Consider the following 16,732-nt stretch of genomic DNA (forward strand, 5'->3'; position numbering starts at 1 on the left):
CTTCCTAGAAGTCTAGAGCYCTGATTTTGAGTGCTTGGAGGTGGTGAAGTGTCTTTATATAAAGTAAGAATAAACTGCAATATTGCCTTTGGTGTAGGCACGACTTACATTCCAAAAGAAAGATTCAACATGATTTCTTTAATATAGCTTCCACTGAGAGCAGTGTTCATACATAACATATTGCCTAGCACTTGGTTTTCTCAAGGGAAATTTTAGTGGTGATATTTGAGTGGGGAAATGTTTTTTATGAGAAAACTTTAATCTGCAATCCATAAAGGGAACAGTGGCTTTGCATCCCATGGAAAATGTTCTCAGCCTCCACTAACATGGTTTTATCTTCCTCTGCAGGCTTACTTCTTAAGATAAATTTATCCAGGATCACATTTTGTGTAACAGTTTGATTTTTGTTGGTGTGAGGTTGATTTCTCATGAGAGTAACTGCCTTAATTTCCTACCACTTGACAACGAGCGCAGCTGCACTTTGTGCTTGTAGACTTTGTTCTCGCAAGCACAACCCGCACAAGCTCCGCTCCCGGCTCTCCAGCAGGAAAGTGCCGAGACTGCTCCTTCGTCCTGGTGTGCCCCTCGGTCAACAGACCGGCCCTGGCCATCTCTCCCCTTCTCTGGGTCCCTCCGACCTCATCGAGGTGCGATTCTCAGTGTCCCATGGGGTAAAATCTGGCCCCTTCTGCGCTGGTTTTGCTGCCCACGGAGCAGCAGGGCTGTCACAAGAGCCCTCCTCGCTGAGCCGCGGCGGGCTGCCTTCGCCGCTCRTGATGCCCTTCCTCCTCCGGTCACCCTCTGGCCCCACCAGAGTGTCTTTGCTACAGCTATGTTTGCAAGCTGACTTGTCTGCAGTTTTCCGCTGTTGCCAAGACCTTCCTCCAAGTCTTCTCTGGTTTGTTTTGCTCTGATTTCACACGTAGCTTGCTGGAGTTCATCCTCTTTCCCGTGTTCTTCGTTCTGACACAGCACCCCTTCCTTGAGGAATGCCCTTTCACATCTAATCGCCTGCTCCGCTCTGCTCTTTGGCCACGCTGGCTGGGTGCTGACCGTGGAAATCTTGTTAAAGGATGCGTTCATTTACTGGAAGTCTCCAGCATGCTGTTCTGAGCAATTCTCATGCTGTCTGCAAGCAGTCTGCCCTCCTGGCTAGTCTATTAATTTCTTTTAGCAAGCTTCCTCATTTTTATGCAGTTCTCTTGATGAAGCTAAGCACAACTCAAGTGGCTTTTCAGCTTGACAGAGCAGCTCTTCAACAACCCTCATCCAAATTGCCAGGGCTAAAGTCCTGAGTTCTGCCCCCACTGCGGGTTCCCCAACCAGCTGCTCCAAGAAGGGCAGTTACCAAAAGTCAAAAATCACAGTGCTTTGCACCGCAGTGGCATTTGCCCAGTCTGCCAGGGGACAGCAAGTGTCTCCCATTACTCCCCTCCACCCTGGCAGCTCCTGCTGGTCACCTGGGCCATGACACAGCCCCTCTGCTCCTGTTTGTGGGCCAGRGGCTGCCTTGCAGTGCTCTGGTCCCTGTGGACATAGGTAACCTGGATAACCCATCCTGCCCAGCTCTGTCCCAGCTGGGACCCATGGCATGGTGCTGCCTGGTGTGCAGGAACCAGGACAGACCCCGCGGTGTCAGCAGTGCAGGACATGGGCTGGGGATGGTGGCAGGAGGGTGAGACACAAGACTAGGTAACGGGGGAGGAGGAGAGGTGAGAAAGCAGGATCCGGGCGGGTTGCACTGGGGGAAACTGGGGCCCTCTGAAAGCTCAGAGCTGCTCCCCCAGGGCTGGTGGCCACAGGGTCACCATCTGTGCGGCTGAGGGATGGCCAGGGGCAGAGCAGAGCAGGCAGCTCCCGAGCCTGTGGTCTGCGCAGCAGTGCCAAACGTGGGTGATGGATGGGGCTGAGCAGGCAGGGAGGTCGAGGCTTGCTGCTGTGATGAGAAAATCATCGAGTGGCTGCAGGATGCGCTGGGTGGACTGCGAAAGCAGAGAGCAGCCCGGCCACTCTCCGAGCCTTTTATCATCCTCGGAGTGGGTCGCTGACAGCCGTGCCTGGCCGGGAGCAAGCTCCAGCTGCCCATCGGGACTGGGGTTGACTAGATGGCCCAAGGCAATGGAAAGACCTGAACAACAGCAATAGTGTGAGTAGTAGGGGAGATGAGGACCTCAAGGGTCAGCAAGGGGCACAGCACCATTCAGCACATGTAGGGACCCAAAACGCTGTCACCCAAAGCTGGCTGGCTGTCAAGACAGAGGTGGTAGTTCTGTGGGATGCCACATACCCCAGATATGTCCTGTGAGAGGGGATGAGGGGACTTCTCACAGGTCCTGATGTCTCCCTGCTCCTTCCACAAGGCCTGGAGCACTTCTGTGTGCCAGGGATGTCTCAGCAGGGTCCTTTTCAGGTGCTGCACAAGTACCGGGTATCCCCGGGAAGGGACACTTCTTGCTGCTTCCAACCCTGTGCAGGACTTCCTTGCACTCTAGGATGCCTCTGAAAATCTGATTTGAGAATCAGCACCCAAGAGGACCCGAGAACAGGAGTCTTCTGCTTCCCACTGTGACACCAAGCCTCCTCTTGCCCTGCAGCTCCATCACTGCTTCCTATTAGCTTAGATGTCACCTGGGACCTCTTGCCAGCCTCTGCCAGCTGCTGTCCCCGTGGGCACGCATGGACAGGGCGAGGGGGAGGGACGGGTGCTGCCTCTGTGCACACAGCCTGCTGCAGGGCTCAATAATTCAGGCTGGGCACATTAAAGTTGCATGGTGCGCCATGCCGTCTGCAGCGACAGCCTGCGTCAGTCCCGCTGCCTSGCGATCCTGGCCCGGCAGGCAGGACCAGGCAGCGGTGCCGGGGCCCGGGGGAGGCCCTGAAGGCAGGGCAGGCTGGGGGCAGGAGCATCTCTGCAGTGGAGCGGGTGATCTGGGGGCAGGGCAGCGAGGGTGAGAAGAGGGCTTTTTTGGGGGGGGAGCCTGGACCCTGCCTTCAGGACACCCGTTTCTGAGGAGCGCTGCCCGGGGTGGTGCCCCATGCCCTGCTCTTGCCTCCTGGGCGCCGGGCTCCCCTTGCAGGCCGATGCCCAAGTCCTTCCCGGCCGGCACTCTCCCCACGTCCCTGCAGCCCCCCGGCCCCTGTGGGGCTCGGACCCTCCCTCCCTCGCCAGTGCGGGAAGAGGCGAAGCTCCTCAGCGGCGAACTTCTCGGGGACAGGCTGTTCGGGTAGCGGGTTGCCATGGGGATGTCAGATGTACCTGGTTGTTATAGGGACAGCGTTGCCATGGTTACGAGGTTGCTGTGCCAGAGAGAGGCAGGGATGGAGTATCGGGAAGGGGGGGGAAGGGGAGTCGATAGGGGTCACGAGGACCCAGCTGGCTGAGAGCCCAGCCTTCGCCCGGAGTCACCCGGGAGTCACCGGGAGATGCGGTGGCGGGTCCGGAGACACAGCGAGATGAGCTGCTGAGGTTCACCRTCCCTCCGGATGAACGAGCCTGCTCTCCTGGGCCAGGCAGAGCRGAGCCGCGGAGGAGGGCCACAGGCTGCCCGAGGGGCGCGACGGGGCCCCCAGACACATCCCCACCGCGGCTTGGTGGGACGCCCCGTGCCAGCTACCCTGGGCTGCACGTCCTGCAGGAGCGGGGCTCTGGGCTCCTGCTCTCACTCTCGGGACATGCACTGAGTATTGTGGCATGCCTGACAGCAGGGGCCACACTGCGAGGCTGGTTTGGGCACATCCTGCTCCAAAAATCCTGCAAAGCGCCTCCCTACAGAGCTGCTGCCCACAAGATGCCTCTGGTCCTGCAAGGCTGCATTTGCGCCCCATGGGGCTAGCAGGGAAGCGCGGGGGGGTGATCCCCGGCTCACAGTGGGGCGGCTCTGTGCTGCCCGGGGAAGGGGACGTGCCACTGTGGGGCTGGGGGCTTGGGCTGGGCTCACGCAGCGCACTTGGCTCTTCCCCACATTCCCTGGCCAAGCTTCCCCCCTCGGAGTCCGCTCAGCCGCTAAGCCCGTCCTTGAGATGAAAAATGGAATTGCAGGTTTAATTAAAACGAGAGCAAGTGCCGAGCCGCCTCAGCAGCCTGGAGAAGCCGAAGCCAAGCAAAGCCTGCGTGTGGCTCCCTAAGGCTTCCCGGGCTCCTCTGCCAGAGCCCAGCTCCCCAGTGGGGCGCCTGGTGCGGGGGAGCCCACGTGTGCACCCTGCACAGCGCCTGGCGGCCCAGGGAGAGCTGACCCGCGCGGGGCACTCTGCCGCCTGCGGCTCTGTGCCAGGGAGCCGTCCCGGCCCACAGACCGTGCAGCACATGTGCTGTCCCTATCCGTGCCCAAGCCGTTCTGGTTTAGTTCCCAGGAGCAGCCCAGAGCCAGGCACTTGCAGCGTATTGGGACGTCAGAAGATGCTGTGTGCTCCSTGCAGAGTATCTTCGTGCTGGTACTTCACATGATCACGAGATAACTCATGGACATCACATCCCAAATTGGCTGCCAGGACCTGTCCAGGCTGCTTGTGCCACCCCGCGCTGGCCAGGGGGCAGGCCACGGGCTTCACGGCTGGCTGCAGYGGGAACATGCTGGGACATCAGAAGCAGGGTGCAGGACCACACGCTGGGCTGGCAAGTCACCCTGGGGTGGCCARGCCCCGTGCCCAGAGCGCACCACACTTGAGCGTGTTGCTCACGTAGAGGCTGTTTTGAAAGCTGAGCTCCTCATCCTCTGGGGGCTGCTACTGCCAAGGAGATGCAATTGGACTTGGTGAAGTGAGCAACGTTTTTAATTAAAAATTAATCCTTAATTGGTGGCCTGGCTGGACCAGACACAGCATTCTGCGTGGCAGAGGAAGTGCGGAGGGGGAGGCAGCGGGTGCAGACAGCCTGTCTGGCCCCAGGCTCCCTGCACGCGGCGACGAGGGCCAGGAACAGGCCCTGCCGCTGTCCTGGCGGTGCAGAGCTGCCCAGCACGACTCCCTGCTGGGGCTCATTCCCCACAGCCCTCTCGCACCCAGCAGCTGCTCCCTGCTTCGAACCAGAGCTCCCCCAGCCGTGGGGCTCCACCGTGCTGGGGAGCCTGGGGCCAGTGTCTCCGAGATGTCGTAGGGATGCCTGGAGCAAAGGCTTGCTGTAGCTGCTGTGGGCACGGAGCCGCGGGCTCCCAAACCCTGAGTACGGGCTGAAGGGCTGGTGGCCACAGGGAAGGGACGCACGCAGCCCCTGGCAAGCCGGGGGGCGGGCAATACAAGCCAGACCCCTGGCATCAGAGAGCCAGGCAGAGGGCAAGGCACAGCAGGGACGCAGGGCCCGCCCGAGGCAGATGTCTGGGAGGCTGTGGTCCCCACCAAGTCAGCCCTCCTGCTGCCCTGGCCATCCCCATTCTCGCTGTCCCCACCGCCTGTTCCCCAAGCCAGCTCCACTCCGACCAGCTGGGGCCCAGCTCCCAAGCAGCAGGTTTAATTAGATTGCAATCCTATTACGGAGCTGCCTGCCTGCCTGCGGTTGCTAATCCTGTTAGGCATCCAGTAAATCTCTTTGCACTGGGCTCTGTCCCTGGGGTGCGAGGAGGGRGGCAGCTGGCAGGTGGCTCTGCTGAGTCAGGAGGTGAACGCTGGGGTGCAGAGCTTGCCGTGGGGCACACAGGAGCAGGACTGCCCCAGAGGGTCCCTGCGGGGCCGGGAAGAGCTCGGGGTTCGTGGTGATCCTAGAGGGGACGAGGCTGGTGGGGAGCCTGTGTGTCTGTGTGCGGGGCCCTTCCTGGCTGGGGTGTGGGGCAGACCCACTTTCGGCAGTGTGCGCTCCCTCGCGGGCCGGTCCCCAGGGTGCTGGGCCCTGCAGAGYAGGGGCTCTTGGGCACATCCGTCTCTGCAGAGCTCTCTGCCTCCCCTCACCCCGAGGACTGGCCCCAGTCCTGCCTGCAGGGTCTGTGTGCAGGCCACGGTGCAGCAGCGCAAATAGGAGACCTGCGTTTGGGGTTCCTTGGCCCTGCTGCTACTGGCTGTGGCCATGCACCAGGTGATGTCCAGGGGCTCTGCGCAGCCTCCCAGTGCCCAGGCACAGGAGGCCGGTGGTACTGAGCGAGTGGAGGTGCAGAAGCAGGGTGGAGATGCCCTATTCCCGAGCCATGTGCAGAGCCCAGGCATTTACCACCATGTCATGATCTTCGCCAGCTCTGGTCAGTGCTGTGCTCATGGGCCTGGCCATGAGAGGGGCAAGGAGCAAGGGCTGAGATAGGGCTGCCCCTAACTGACTGGTGTCCACCCATGAACTTGCCTGGTGAGCATGAGGAGAAGGCAGAGGCAGTGAGCTGGGAGGCCAGAGGATCTGCTCACCCACCTCTTACTCACCACCTTGCTCCATACCGAAGCCTTACCACACGATACCCTGCGCCAGGGCTTGGCCCCGGACCAGCAGAGCAGCAGCTCTTCCCCCAGGCCCTGTTGGCTGCACACGCAGATCTGCGGAGCCCCAGACCACACAGATGAGCAGCAGCCCGCCAGACTGCCTATCACCTCTCAAGAAGGCTCCTTCATCTCCAGGCTCCTGGCACTCACAAGGGGCACCGTGCTGTGCGATGTGATGGTGCCTCYAGGGCTGGCCTGTTGTCCTGCGTCTGCTCTGGGGTGCTGAGCCTGGGGGCAGAGGGCTACATAGGGGAGCTAGTGTGGCCAGAGGCAGCACTGTGTCCCCAGCCACGACCCTGGCAGTCATTAAGGAGGTGTTCCCAGCACCGCTACAGCCAGAGGCACTGGGGAGCCCGTTGGTATGGCTGCATGCACTGCAGGTGCCAGTCCAGAGGGGCCCTTGGGCCTGGCAGGCGAGGAGGGAAGGTGGGAGCCCTGCCTGCCAGCCTAGAGATGCTGGTAGCACCGCAGGGCCAAGATGCGTGGGTAACAGCCGGCCCTCCCGCTGGCCGAAGAGGCTGGGAGCTGTGCTGGGCCCTGCACCCTGGCAAGGYGCTGAGCCAAAGCCCAAGCCCAGGTCTGTTCTCCACCACTGGGCAGCTCGGTGCCTTTGTGGCAGGAGGCCGCAGTGGCATGGCTGTGCCACATCTCTGGGCCTCGAGGGCCCTGCTGTAGCAGCACGGAGGGGTGATTCCCCAGTCTGGCCCATGGACAACTCTCACTGCTCCAGTCCCCAGAGAGACACAGCCCAGGGAGCCCCAACCTGAGCCCTGGCACSAAGAGACCAGAGAGGAACCCGCAGCCTGTGAATCACCTTCCTCTGTCCCTGCCAGGCCAGGTCCCCAGGGTGCCCAGGGCTCTGCCAGCCCAGCCTGCCCAGTCTGGGCTGCTCCAGCAGTCCTCAGCCCCAGCTCAGCTTCAAGCCCCCCAAGAAGACCTGCACCAGACTGAGCTGCAGCAACTCCCAGAAACAAGTTCAACCAGGTTGTAATTGCAATAACACGGTGGCACTGGCGGCTCTGCACCCACCCGGAGGAGTCCTGGYGCTCCCAGGATGGGCGCTCTGGCTGCACCCAGCCAAGGTGCAGGTGGCTCTCATCCCGCATGGTGTCAGGAGCACCGGGCAAAGCCCACGCGGGGAGCGAGCGGCTGCCTGGCCCCACAGGGCTGCTGTCTGTGGCTCCGGCCGGAGGGGCCCAGCACTGCTCGCCAGCCAGAGGAGTCCAGGGTGCTGGTGGCATCAGCTGGTGCAAATGCTGTTGATGGAGACCACAGCAGGGTCAACCAGGCCCAGCTCCTCCTGTTCATTGACACAGAGCTGGTAGCCGCAGCCCTTGCGCCGGGGCAGCGGCCCCAGGCGCCTGCTGGGCTTGGAGCGAGGCGGTAGCAGGAAGCCCACGCTGCCGGCGATGAGCAGGTGCCAGATGCTGTGGATGTAGAAGTAGTTCTCCTCGGTCTCCACGAAGGCGTAGAGCAGCACGGCGGCGGCGGCGATCAGCGCCCCGGGGCACAGGTAGAAAGCCCAGCGCTTCCAAGTCGGCGGGTAGCAGTGGCGGCGCCGGATGGTGCGAGCCGTCTGCGGGGAGGGGCAGAGCGGGGCCGTGAGCGCTGGGGAGCAGAGCGCGCTGGCAYGGCCCCTCCGCGGCTGTGCCGTGTCCCACGGCGGTGAGAGCGGGAGGGTTCGGACGAAGGCAGCCCGGGGCCGCGGAGGTGGGTGGGTGCACGTGGAGCTGGGTGTCCGGGCAGCGAGGAGGGGGTGCAGAGGGACGGGGCAGGGGGCAGCCCGGCCCGAGAGGGCACCGGGCTCCTTACCCAGGCAATGGCCATGATCCCTAAGGCGAAGAGGCTCGGCCCGAGGAGGTTCCAGAGCCCGTGGCGGTCCATCTGCAGAGCCATGGAGAGCAGCATGGCRCCCAGCAGGTACAGCACCTGCAGCGGCAGCGGGGCGCCCGTGAGGCTGGGTGTGCTGCCCGGCACCAGGGACCCCTTCCCAGGCGCGCACAGCAGCCCTGTGCCCGCGCGGCCCGCTCCCCGCACTCACCTGCTTGACCACGGGCTGGAGCCGGGCCATGGCAATGACGGTGACCCAGACGGACATGAGGGAGCCCAGGAAGTCGCAGAACTGCAGCACATCGTACTCCATGATGCAGAAGACCACGATGCCCGGTTGGTCACAGGCATGGTAGAACTGRGTGGTGGGGAGAAGGAGTAAGAGCTGCCCCATGCCACCTCAGCCCTTCACATTTCCCAGAGCTGCCCCCACCCCACACTCACAGTGGAGAAGAACATAGTGAAGATGTACACGGCAGCTTCCAGGAGGTAGTGGCTGCGAACGGCGATGGCTACTGGAGGCACGAACATGACGTTGCTGAGGCACAGCAGCAGCGTGGAGAGGAGCTGGAAGCCGTAGGAGAAGGCCTCGGCGTTGTCTGTGCAACCCCAGCCGTTCCAGCCTGTGGGCAGGGGAAAGCCACCGTCACCCCTGCAGCACCCTGGCAGGGCCCACAGGCACTGGGGAGGGRGCAGAGAAGTCCCTGCGGAGGCTGWGCCTCACGTGGGCCAGCAGCAGTAGCAAGGACAGGAGAGGAGGATACCAGGGAGGGCCTCTGGGTGCAGGGAGCGCGGTGGGCACCCGGGCAGCGCCCACCTGCTTTGCACTCGCAGGCAGCGTACAGGTAATTGTTGGTGCGCAGCAGCTTGCACTGGCCGTAGATGCCGCAGTCGTTGATGCAGGGTGAGAGGTAGGCGCGCAGGTACACCTCAGCCGTCACGTTGGTGCAGGGCTCGAACCTGCCGCACGGGAGCACAGCGTCAGCGCTCAGCCCATCTGCGCCTCGAGCAAAACAGCCTGCCCTGTGCACTTCAACCCCCTCGAGCAGCTCCCACCTCCACCAAAGGCACCTGCAGCCCTGCTGCACCCAGGGCAGCACACAGACTTYGCTGGCGAGGGGAGACACAGAGCTCAGCAAGTGTAGAAATGAGCTGGTTTGGTGCTTGATAGGGCACCTCAGAGCTGGTCCTCCAGGGTTTTTGCAATGCAATTGTGTGCGCCAGGCCGGACAGCGGATGGGAACGTGGCTGTGGTGAGACCTACTTTGCCTTTAGCGACACACTCAGCTGGCTCCAATTTTGTCTGGATTTTGCTGTGCAAACACAATGCCCTGCAAAGCATCTTTTTGATTGCATCAAGGAAGGACCGAGTGCAACTGGCAACCTAAAGCAAACTAGGAACATAGCTGAAGAGCTGRAGTGTGCACACCACCCCCACCACCGCTCGCCTCCCACGCACACAGCTCGGTGCACGCACCCCCGCCGCCCCCACACGGACACCCAGCACATGTGCAGCCTCCGGCGAGCAGGAACACAGGCATGCACCTCCCCGCGCAGCCCGCACCTAGCACTGTCTGTGCRCACGTATGGTCCCAAACACGCGCAAACGTGTACATAGCGCTGTCTGCGCRCAGCCCCGTATGTACGCGTGCGCCCGAACGCACACACCACGCTGTCCGCACGCGTGCACCTGAACACGTGCACTGCACCGACCGCATGGTGCAGAGCCCCACTTGGACACTCGCATGCACAGACGCATGCACGCAGGAGCCTCTTTCCTGCCCAGGGCTCTCAGCCAGACACACAGGCCAGGAACAGAGCTGCAGACACTGGACCAGTTCCTGGAGATGCTGAGCAGAGCAGGAGCACAACAGCCTGGCCAGGGCTCCCCCTCGTCCCCCCAGACACGCAGCCAGGCCCTGTTCTTGCAGTGACAGCCCTCCCAGGCACGGGGATGGGTACGGATGGGTGCAGACGGGCGCTGCCGCAGGCACGGGCAGGCACCAGCAGGTGCACAGCGCTCACGTATTGACAGGCGCTTCCCAGCAGAGAGACACAGGCTGTAGCCGCGGGGCCCCACAGATGGCCAGGCAGGCGCTAGCTAGAACTGTGCATGCCCACGCAGGCGCTCACACGCAGACACACCGCCCACAAAGCCATGTGCACGGTGACGCACAGTCGCAGAGCCATGCAGGGGCCAGGCACGCGCCGGCCGGTGGCACGCACAGGCGCACGCTGCGGTGGAGACGTCCCCCCCGGGCACACAGGCCTGGGGCACCGCGGGCTCTTACCCATGCTCCGTGGCGCAGAGTGAGCGCAGGCTCAGGTACCAGCTGCCCGTCTGGGGGTAGGGGATCCGCAGGTGGCTGAGGCTGGCCGTGGCGTTGACGGAGAGCAGGAACCCCGCCAGGGACTCTGCGGCCAAGGAAAGGTCTGGGTGAGCAGGGCCAGGGCAGGGTGCTCTGTGCCAAGGGGCTGTGTGGCTCTGCGATGTCCCTGGCTCTGGGGCTGGATGCCCCTGCAGCCTCTGCCTCCTCCCACSTGCTGCGCCCAGAGGCTGGGAGCCTCTCACCGCGCACATCGGGGCGTGAACCCCACGAGCCTGCAGCACCCCACGCACGCAGGGCAGGACAGGCAGGYGCCACTCTGCCCACCCTACCCGTCGCGCAGGTGACCGATGCATTGTCGCCGGACGTCAGCGGGACCTCGTGGTTGAGACACCCAAACACTGTCACGTTCTCGCCGCACAGGGAGCTCTGAAGGCAGAGAAAAAAACAGTGCTGGGGATGCTCCCTGCTCAGACAGTGTCTGGCTCACATCACACCACCTCACAACACCCCGAGCCACTGCCTGTCACCCCAAACCACCCCAAATGCAGCCCATTATCCCACCTTTGGAGTATCCCAGCCCCACATCCATCACCCAAGAGCACCCCAAATCTTGTCCACGGTCCTGCCCCACCGGTACCTCAGCCCCCATTTCATCACCCAAGAGCACCCCAAATCCAGTCCACTGCCCTGCCAAAGCCTCAGCAACCCCCCATCTCCCATCCCGTCCCCCATGGGCTGCCCTGCCTGCCTGGCCCCATTTCGGGCGCAGCACGGCTGCCTCACCACATTGAGCCGCAGCTCCAGGTTGAGCACCCCACCACTGTCCAGCACCGGTAGGAGGTTGATGACGAAGACAGCGGGGCGGTCAGGTGGCACCGACACGTTGGGCCCAAAGAAGATGTAGAAGTGGACGGAGAAGGTGTCCAGCTCATTGCGCAGCGTGGGGCGGACTGGCCAGCACCGTTCGCTTGCAGGCGACGCAGTGGGGATGGCACTCGGGTGCTTCGTGCTGTTGGGGCCCATGGGTGGAGGGCTGTCCCCCAGTGCCAAGCTGCCCGCAGAGCCGAAGGAGTGGGGCATGTTCATGGAGGCACTGGGGGGCAGGAAGGGCGGCCGGGCCAGGCTGGGTCTGGAGCAGTCTGGGGGGCAGAACTGTCACCCCAGGCACCACAAAGCCCCTCCACCCTCTGCACCCTCCACCACCTCCCTCTGCCCGTAGCTCCTGCCTCCTCTCCCCAGCCCCTCCTTGCCTACACGTGTATCCCAGCACCAACACATCTCTGCACCTCCTAGCRTCCCCATCCCTGCAGAACAGGGAGTAACCCCAGCCCAGCTGGGGCCAGATCCTGTGGGCATCCCTTGCATCCCAACAGTCCCCCAAGCAGGATCAAGATCATGCCCCCCCCTCTGTCTCACCCTACACTCCCTTACCTGTGAGCTGCACAGTGACCTGGAAGGAGATGGTGCCGGGCACCCCAGGGTGCTTCTCCACTAGCACGTAGTACCAGTGCTGCCAGAAGGGCAGGTCCACGGCCAGCTGGCAGGGTGTGCGCTCCCGGCAGTCCAGCGCCGTGGAGTTGTGCAGTGGGGGGGCCTTGGCCCGCACACGCAGCCAGAGCGGGCAGCCTTCAGCCCCGCGGCACCGCAGCACCTCCACCAGCACGCGTGAYGTGTAGCTGGGCACGAACACCCTGCGGGACAGCAGTGTCAGGCTCTACCCTTCAGTGTGGACCACCAGGGCTGGGGTGGCAAGCCTTGGCAGAGGGAGATCCAGACGGATAGGGCATCCTAAGCTCACTGTTGATGGGGTGCATATGCAATTCCCTCTCCACCCCGGTGACACCCCCCCCAAGGCTGTCCCCTCTTTAGGAGACCTTCTTGCACTCACTTGTAGAGGCAGGAGCGGTTGTGGGGGGCCATGCTCTGCTCGGTGACGTACCCAGGGTACAGCACAGCAATGCTCACCAGGCGCTGCACGATGAGCTGTGGCTGGAAGAGATACTGGCACTCCTCATAGAGCCCCTGCAACAGCAGGGCAGTCAGCACGGGGAGATGGGGCCCCCGCTGCCCAGACCCTCAAGCTCCCAGCTGCTGACCCCACAACRCAGCAAGGAGGTGGAGTGCAGTGTGCCCTGGTCCCCTCCCTTTGGAGATACCCAGGACCCTCACAGMGGGAGATGATAGTCCTCCTGCCCCCCTATAGCCCCACTTGGGGTACCTGACCCACCTGCCTCTGGGTGCCACTAGCCTGGGAGGACAGCCTGACCCAAGCAGAGTCCCACAGAGAGTCCCCTCACCCCCAGCCCACTTTCCCCCTCAGCCCTTCACCTTGACGGAGATCTTGCCCTCATCTTTGGGCAGGTGAGCAGCCAAGAACCAATCCCCGGGCAGCGGGCTGGTGACATTGAACACCCCTGTCGTCCGGTTTGGCAGGGTCCAGGTGAGTGTCAGTGCAAAGGAGCCAGGGACAGCAGTGTCCCTGGGAAAGTGCGTGTGCAGTGGGTTAATGACAGAGGGAGCCCCTGAGCGGAAATACCTGTGGAAGAGAGAGCAGTCAGCAGGGCCCTGCCTTGGCACTGTGGTGGGGGCAGGTCTGTCCTCCATGCAGTTAGCATGTTATTAGCAAATTCAGAGACACTGTAGCAAAGCCTTCTGTAAGCTGGGAACTTGCTGGAAACTGTAAGCTTACTTCAATATACGTTCAAGTGAAACTGCTCATGCRTGAGATGTGCAAAAGAGTGGAGTCTGCAGTGGTCCTGGAAAGATGAACTAGGGGGAGTGCGCATGTATGTGTGAGTGTGCCTGTTTGARTATGTGTGTGTACATATGTGCACACCTGTATGTGCGTGCATGCATGCACACACATGTGCGTGCATGTGTGTGTGCATGCTTATGCATTCGTGTGCATGCATATGTGTGCCCATATGGGTGTGCACGTACATGCACGAGGTTTCCTCAGTACTTGTGTATGCATGCAGCTAAATGCGAGCACATGTGCATGTGTGATCATTCATGTGCAAGCAAGAAGCAGACAGGCTCCAGGGTAAGTCTGGCAGGGAGCAGGCAGGGGCAGGCAGAGAACAGACAGAGGAAGGCTGCTTACTCACACGGTGATGCTGCGGTCTGGGCAATGGTCCCCAAAGGTGCCACCTTGCTCCTTGAAGGTGATGAGGTTCCAGACGGCGATGACAGTGTCCTCAGGAATGTGGAAGTGGAAGAGCTCGATGCTGGCAAAGGAGCGGAAGGGGCTGAGCTTGCGTGGTGTGCGGGTGAAGTAGTCGGTCACAAAGAGCCCATCTGCAGAGGAGACCCAAGGGGCTCTCAGCAGGGGTGTGTATTGCACCTCTCCTAGACCTGATCCAGCCCCACAAGGCTCTGAACACRTCCCAGACTCTGCAGCCTGGAGGCAGGAGAGGCTAAGGCCATGCCAGTTCAGTGTGTCCCCAGGGCTGATGTCAGCTGTACCAAGCTGTGCCTCCAACTCTGGCACAGTTTTTATCATGCCTGGTTCAGTGTGACCTCAAGCCCAGGGCATGGAGCTGAACTGAGTACTCATCCTCAGGAGCTCTAGGCTGCACTGGGCTTTGCTCAGGCACATCCTACTTCTCTTTCAACTTGTCGTTCTCCCCAGTGAGAACCTGTTCCCTACTCTTTACATGTGATAACGGGTAATTCCTGTTGGCTCCATTTCTGTTCCATCAGGTCCGTTCTCACTGGCTGTGGGACACACAAATCTCCCCTTCACTGCCTACTGAGGGGTCTCAGCATAGAGCCCACCATAAACTGCACACAGAGTCCTATCCTGGAGCCAGAACAACAAGGAGAGAGCATGACATTTCCTGCACAGCCCTACACCTCTCCCACGGTGTGCGGAGGAAGGATGGTGCACATATGTGTGCACATATGCACACGTGGGTGCTGTCTGCATACATAGCAAAGTGGAGGTGTATACACCCACACGCATGGGCATGCGTGGTTGTGCAYAGCACTGTTGTGTGCAAGACACTTCCTGCAAGCCATATCTCCCTGCCCTGCTGTCCAACAGCTTTGGGATCCCCAGGATCCCCAAAGCAGCAGAGGGGCAGCCACTCCCTTAGCAAGTGGAGACAAGGGAGCCCTGACCTCCAGGCAGGAGCAGTAAGTTTATCCTGCCATTGTACATGCACACAGTGCCAACGTGGGGAGACCTGTGCATTCCCCAGAGAGGCACTGAGGAAGAGATGTATCTCCCACAACCTACTGGCAAAGGGGCTGCCAGCAGAGGTGGGCAGGGAGTAGGGACGTGCCCAGGAGGACTCTTCTGGTGGGGAGGGRGATAGCTGAAAGTGTGTGTGGGGGGGTGCTTTGCACAGTGTGTGCCTGGCTGGGAGTGCACACATGTGCTTGTGTGCATGTGTGCTCGTGCTGTGTGTGTGCAGCCCCAGCCGGCTGTACCCTGACATGCATCTGCTTCCTTGCCTGGAACAAAGGCAGCTCCTCCTCCCCTTTGCTGCCAGACAACACAAGCCGAGTACGAAATACCAGTCTCGGTGCAAGGAGTACCCAATCCCAGTTTCTCTCCACCATGCCCTCGGGTATTCCATAGCTCTCCTTCCCAGGCACCAGGGCTCTCCTGTCAGGTGGGGACCGTGACCTGACAGAGGACCCCGGTGAGAAGGTGTTGTTGAACAGGCCTCCAGGAGGTGGCACAGGGGGAGCACTCAGAGCCTGCTGGTCCCAGCACGGTTCCCCATTCCCACTCGCTCCGAGCGGGGCAGGGGGAGCAGCGTGCATGGACAGGCGCAGGCTGGAGCGCCGTGGCCAGAGCAGAAGCAGGGGACGGAGGGATTTCCTATCCGCGGAGCGAGGGGAAGGGGAAAGCAAGCGTCCCTCTGCCCGGCGCCCTGGGAGCGCAGCCCCGGGCCGGGGCGGCTGGGCGCCGCCGCCAGCACCGCGGACAGCTCCGGCGGGCGCCGCCGCCAGCACCGCGGACAGCCCGCGGCCCCCGGCAGCCGCCCCCGCCGCCCCCGCTCCCCGGGGCAGCGGCCCCCCGAGCACTCCGCGCCCTCCACCCGCACAGCGCCTCCCCGGGCCCCATAACCGAGCCAGCTCCCGCGCCCCACAACACACTCCGCGCCTCGCGTAGTCCCGCCGCTGTCCCTCCACCCCCGCACACTAGTCTCTCCCCGCTGCCTCGCTGCACGCATATCCCCCTCGCTGTCCCGCTACATGCACGCAGCCCTCTCGCCTGGGGTCCCACTGTACCTGCATCCTCCCCAGGGACCCACTGCACGCGCACCCTTCCCCTGCGGGTGTCCCACTGCATGTGCACTCCCCGGCACACACACTTCTGCACCCCGTTGCACACTTATCTCCACGTCCCACTGTATGGGCATCCCATGCCCCAAGGCAGACACATCGCTGTGTCCCACTGCACAGGCACCCCACATCCACTGCACGTATACCCCCATGCCCCATTGCACAAACACCCCATGCCCCATTGCATGTACCTCTCCGTGTTCTGTTGMGCTCACAACCCGCACTCCATTGCGTGAGCACACCGCATCCCACAGCACATGCACCTCTGTGCCCCACTGAATGTGTACACCAAGCCTCACTGCACACACACTCCATACCTCACTGCACACGCTCACCATGCCCCATTGCATGCTCATCCTGCCTCCCACAGGGTGCAAACGCTGTGTCTCACTGTGCCTCCATTCACRTCCTTTCTATGCCCCATTGCATGTGCGCCCTGTTCCATGTGCACCCCATTGCACGTGTATTTCATGCTCATTGCGTGAACGTCCCCATGCCCCACTAGGCAAGCACCCTGTGTCCCGTTGCACACACAGCCCAGTCCCACACCTCATACCTACTGCACGTGTACGTCATGCCCCATCACACGAGCACCACATGCCCTGTGTCCCATTGCATGTGTACCTCGTAGCCATTACACACGCCTGTGCCCCGGTGCATGCATACCCCTGTGCCCCACTGCACATGTACCTCATACCCCCTACATACACACACCATGCCCCACCGCACGTGTGCCTCACACCCGTTGCACACGCACCCCGTGCCCCACCGCACGTGTGCCTCACACCCGTCGCACACGCACCGCGCGCCCCATCGCCCGCGCACCGTGGGCACTCACCCGCGGGCGGCGCGAGGTGCAGGAGCGGCAGGAGGAGCAGGGCGAG

At 62.1% G+C, this 16,732-nt stretch overlaps 1 protein-coding gene across 1 annotated transcript in view; it reads right to left on the reverse strand.

The window, feature by feature from the left end:
* Nucleotides 1–7,518: 7,518 nt before the first annotated feature.
* TMEM8B (transmembrane protein 8B) overlaps nt 7,519–16,732 on the reverse strand; it is a 13,410-nt gene continuing 4,196 nt past the window's right edge. The window contains exons 4-16 of the mRNA XM_085318874.1: nt 16,687–16,728; nt 13,658–13,847; nt 12,879–13,086; nt 12,439–12,572; nt 11,982–12,241; nt 11,334–11,689; nt 10,880–10,976; nt 10,512–10,653; nt 9,038–9,180; nt 8,665–8,843; nt 8,432–8,578; nt 8,203–8,319; nt 7,519–7,966 (exon numbers count right to left, since the gene is read on the reverse strand). Coding sequence (XP_085175000.1) covers nt 7,631–7,966; nt 8,203–8,319; nt 8,432–8,578; nt 8,665–8,843; nt 9,038–9,180; nt 10,512–10,653; nt 10,880–10,976; nt 11,334–11,689; nt 11,982–12,241; nt 12,439–12,572; nt 12,879–13,086; nt 13,658–13,847; nt 16,687–16,728 — 2,351 coding nt within the window. The 3' untranslated portion in view covers nt 7,519–7,630. The remainder of the gene's footprint in view (nt 7,967–8,202; nt 8,320–8,431; nt 8,579–8,664; nt 8,844–9,037; nt 9,181–10,511; nt 10,654–10,879; nt 10,977–11,333; nt 11,690–11,981; nt 12,242–12,438; nt 12,573–12,878; nt 13,087–13,657; nt 13,848–16,686; nt 16,729–16,732) is intronic.

The sequence above is a fragment of the Rhea americana genome, unplaced genomic scaffold (assembly GCF_003343005.1).
Source record: "Rhea americana isolate MKP2758 unplaced genomic scaffold, rheAme1 scaffold_559, whole genome shotgun sequence".
NCBI lineage: Eukaryota > Metazoa > Chordata > Aves > Rheiformes > Rheidae > Rhea > Rhea americana.